General features: G+C 46.1%; 1 protein-coding gene across 1 annotated transcript in view; it reads right to left on the bottom strand.

Moving 5' to 3' along the window:
* Window positions 1–5,000, bottom strand: part of LOC138981157 (elastase-1-like) — a 59,786-nt gene that overhangs the window by 12,782 nt on the left and 42,004 nt on the right. Inside the window, exons 4-7 of the mRNA XM_070353996.1 lie at window positions 4,647–4,880; window positions 2,952–3,129; window positions 1,833–1,932; window positions 490–742 (exon numbers count right to left, since the gene is read on the bottom strand). Coding sequence (XP_070210097.1) covers window positions 490–742; window positions 1,833–1,932; window positions 2,952–3,129; window positions 4,647–4,880 — 765 coding nt within the window. The remainder of the gene's footprint in view (window positions 1–489; window positions 743–1,832; window positions 1,933–2,951; window positions 3,130–4,646; window positions 4,881–5,000) is intronic.

Here is a 5,000-nt window from a genome sequence, read left to right as displayed (position 1 = left end):
GGCTTTTAGTCATACCTCAGGCAGCTATCCGTTAGAAGAACTACCTTGTTTCATTGACTTGCACCCAAAGAGTCAAGAACTGCGATTTTTTACGAATTAATTCCGTACTCGGACCCGGCTGGTCTTGGCCTATTTTTGGATCTAAATTTAGATCAGGTAGATCACAACATCATGCACAAAATCATGAGTTTGTGTAAAACAAAATGGAGGCCGGAATCACTCAGTTGAATCGAACTCCGACCAAACACCACGTAATAACTAGGTTAATTTATGCACTCGCGTGAACAAGAAACTGTCGAGCTTCACAGATGTCGTCGTTGGGTAGTTTTGGGTTTGTTTTACTACCATTGGAGGATTTTTGAACTGTAAATGCACTCAGCTGCAACAAAAACGCAAAACGAAGGCTGTGAGCTGCACTGTGCCTTTAAATACACATCGAAATAAGAATTACAAGAACACACCCAAGGGAAACAACCGCGTCCAACTGACCTCGCGTGAAGCCCCAGCCGGACACCCAGCAGTCTCCCTTGCTTTCTAGCCTGGTTTGCCGAAAGTGCGACGCCATGTTGCTGTCGTCACTGGAGTTCTGCACTTCCGGTTCCGCCGCGTCACCAGAGGGGAGACAAATGGGTTCGACTTGTGCGTCCTCTGCCAGCTGGACAAGGGCAAGGTCGTGTTTGTAGCGCGCGTAGAGCGTGGCGTTGTTGTCTCGGTTAGAGCTGCGAGTTCTGTAGCCTGGGAACTGGAAGAGAGAAAGTCGGGGTAAAGTTATGGTTGCTCCTATTATTTGAAGAAAGTGAGTATCAGGAAGCTCACGGTGTTTAAGATCTGTACCCTGAGTACAGAAGGAAATGCTGACGGTTTCGAGGTAATTTTCCTCTAAAAGTACCCTTTGAACTGACACAAACCAAAATAGGGCTAAGTCGACTTCTTGAAGACTACTTCAGGAAGCTGGAAGCAACGAAGCTTTGGCACTGATGTTTCTGTGAAAAGACATCGCGAAGTCGATTTCGGGCTCAATGTAGAACTGATTTAACAGAGATATTACTGTTGCTGCGTTGCCGGTTACAGAACATTCGTGTGAGCGTGTGTGTGTGTGTATGTATGTGTGTGTGTGTGAGTGTGTGTGTGTGTGTATGTATGTGTGTGTGTGTGTGTGTGTGTGTGTGTGTGTGTGTATGTTTGTATGCATGCATGTATGTATGTATGTGTGTCTCTAGTATCATGGACTGGGTGGCCGAGTGGTAACGCACTTGCGCTCGGAAGCGAGAGGTTGCGACTTCGACCCTGGGTCAGGGCGTTAGCAATTTTCTACCCCCTTTCCTAACCTAGGTGGTGGGTTCAAGTGCTAGTCTTTCGGATGAGACGAAAACCCGAGGTCCCTTCGTGTACACTACATTGGGGTGTGCACGTTAAAGATCCCACGATTGACAAAAGGGTCTTTCCTGGCAAAATTGTATAGGCATAGATAAAAATGTCCACCAAAATACCCGTGTGACTTGGAATAATAGGCCGTGAAAAGTAGGATATGCGCCGAAATGGCTGCGATCTGCTGGCCGATGTGAATGCGTGATGTATTGTGTAAAAAAAAATTCATCTCACACGGCATAAATAAATCCCTGCCCCTTGAATATGTGCGCGATATAAATTGCATAAAATAAAAATTTAAAAAATAAAAAAAATGAATCCCTGCGCTTAGAACTGTACCCACGGAATTCGCGCGATATAAGCCTCATATTGATTGATTGATTGATTGATCGTACACAGCCCCACACACACTTTCACACTCTCACACACCACAGTGGAACAAAAGACAGGAATTACAAACTCACAATAAAGACGTTAGCGATGGTCAAGTCTCGCTCTGTGTGGTCATCGCTCAAAAGGTCACGTTCGCCGACTCTCATCCGCCACATACCGGGGCTGGTAAACCTGGAAGTGCATACACTCACACATAATTATATACAACGGAGCAAGGAGAGTCGAGGCTAGACAAAATACGAATTCTCAATAATTATCAGACAGCCCGTACATCTACAACCATTCGATCGTTAGTAGATAATATGGGGGTTGGCTTGGGTTGGATGAATACAAGGAATACTACAACAGAAAGAAACGCACGCGTTGGCATTTACGCAAGAAAGCATTGATGTGTACGCACGCACGCACGCTCGCACGCACGCACGCACACAGGCACACAAATACACACACACACACACACACACACACACACACGCACACACACACACACACACACACACACACACACACACACACACACGCACACACACCATCATCAGCGTTATCACTACAAAGACCACCCCTCCCCCCCTCACCACCCCCTTCCCCCCACCATTATCAACCTCACCACTATCACCCTACACCACTGTCAGTTAAAGGGATACTACCAAAGACAAAAAAACTCAGATCATTTCCAAACTTGTACCATAAGATTCTGCATTAAAAGAATACTAATTAAACAGGAGAACTGCTTTCACTTTGCAAAAGCAAGCGTTTTAAAAATGGATTAAATGTTCGTTAAATATGCAAAGCCGTCGCAGTCTTTGTGAGGGTCGTTTGGGTTTCTTCCCCTGACTCACTTCCCTTGTTTGTGTACTTGGTGCGGTAACTAAGCTGCCGCGTCACAGATAGCGTGTCCGTCCTGCCGCCAAGCGGCGCTTCTGGACTTCTTTTCGTTTCAAACACCGGAGGGATTAAGCAGCGTCCTTAAAGCGCATTCATCACTCTCTCTGATTTAATGTATTCCCATACGTGTTGTGTGTTTTGGATGAAATCGTGAAGTTGTGAGTCTAGAGTTATTTACAGTTGATTCCCAATTTATTTTCAGATTCGTCAAACTACCCCCACACTGTCAGATCAACAGTATCCTGTTAAGAATGGTGGTAACAATCATGCACGCTATATTTGCAAGAGCAGTTGACTAGACTCACTGTTTGAAGCAATGAGCGGCCGTCACCACCCACCGCTGCGCCACCAGGGCCCCAGAGCACGTATGCGCACCGACCATGGACCTCAGGGCCAGCAACCAGGGCCAGGCGCCAGGGGGCGACACACTCCCTCCCACAATCCTCTTCCGGCGTCTTGCCCATTCCATGTGTCCGCACTCATCTTCAATCAATCATTCAATCAACGAATCAATCAATAATCGAATCAATCAACGATCGAACTGATCAACCCATCACAAAATCCATCGGCATTTTCAATCAGTCAATCAACGATCGAATTGATCAACCCATCACAAAATCAATCAGCATCTTCAATCAATCAATCAACGGTCGAATGTATCAACCCATTACAAAATCAATCAGCATCTTCAATCAATCAACGACTCAAGCAGAAGAAATGTCTGCAAATCACTACAGTTTCCTTAAACCGCGACTCGCCTTGTGTCACTGGCAGTCTTTTGTAAAACTGTAGGGCCGGAAGCACAGACAGTAAGATACAGAGGTACACAATGACACGCTTTGGAACTGCAAACGACAAGAACATAGCAAGATTGGGCACACACAAAACAGACATGCCCTCGCTCAAGAGTTGCCCTGTTCTGCATTGATTTGTTTCGACAAACCAAAAGATCCAGTGTTCCATTTGACCAGTATTAAAGGGCAGCTGTTGGGTTGTGGCTCTCCAAATCCGTTCAACAGTGTGACTTCTCATGTGACTAAAACTATACCTAACCGAGTAACTGTGTGATTTTGAAAGCTCATTAACACAAACCCCAAGAGTTCAGATAGGCTAACATGCTTTTAATCGAAGACAGTTTGCATTCTCGGCCGGGTGAGTCCAGCGCGCTCGAAAATGTCTTCCATTGGAAGCGTGACGTCACTAAAGGTATCACAGCCGCGTGGAACGCTCTCTGTCTTCATGCAGTGAAGTGTGTCCGGTCGGGGTGTCTATCTACTCTTGCCCACAAGTACAATTCACATGTGGGTGAAGACAGACTCTTTACTTTATCAAGGGGAAGTCTTCATCGCACCCCTTCTTGAGTAGACAATCACAGAGATTTGCTTCATGTATTCCGCCACCTCTCCACTCAACCCCCCCCCCCCCCCCTCAGCCCCCTTCCCCTATTTTATTTCAGGTGCTCGTCCACAGTTTATACTTCACTGAACTATTCGCAGACATTGTCGCGCGCCGACGGACATACACACACACATACACACAAACATGCGCACACACACATGCCACACACACACAGACACAGACACACACACACACACACACACACACACACACACACACACACACACAGGCCAGAGGCTTACACTACGTCGGCTCTTTAGTACTGACAGAGTTGTCGGTCGCGGATTTCTCGTCGTTTTGATCCGCTTACAGCTTCGCTTTCTTTCAAATTGTGAGTACTTGCAGCAAGTTTCACACGTTTTAAATATTTTAGCCTGTAAATAAAAATGTGTTCTTGTGGACCAAATCAACATTCGTTTGTTGAATCTACTCGGAAAACTTTAAAACGCGTTTTTGTAAGCGACTCCGCGCATTTGTGAGGCCAGGCAACCCGACAGCTGCCCTTTAATTAAGGGTTCCTTCAAAAGTGCCATGCAAAACGTTGCCATGCATTTTTGGTCGTTTGTTGGACGAACACTATAGACAAAGCAACCGGAACCTACCAAGACTGGGTCCCGAGAAATGGACATCCCCCTGCTCGGAGTTGGCCTGTTCTGCGTTCAGCTGGCTTTCTTCAGACGGGTATTCCAGCCAATGTGTTGACCCCTCAACAACCGGTGCTGCTGTCGTTGTTGTCGTTGCTGTTGTCGAGGTTGTGGTCGTTGGTGGCGGTGTGGTGGTTGTGGTTGTTGTAGCGATGGTGGTTGTTTCCCTATGTTCCGGCGCTCCTTCGTATGCTGAAAAGAGAGAAATGGAGAAATATGATTTGATAAGAATACTCTTTGATTCCAGAATATTTCTGACAAAACATTTAAACTTTTATAATCTGTTTTAATAGTCTCCTTGTTAATTACGTA

This window comes from Littorina saxatilis, linkage group LG12 (genome assembly GCF_037325665.1).
Source record: "Littorina saxatilis isolate snail1 linkage group LG12, US_GU_Lsax_2.0, whole genome shotgun sequence".
In the NCBI taxonomy this organism is placed as follows: Eukaryota; Metazoa; Mollusca; class Gastropoda; order Littorinimorpha; family Littorinidae; genus Littorina; species Littorina saxatilis.
This window is presented reverse-complemented; position numbering and strand designations above follow the sequence as displayed.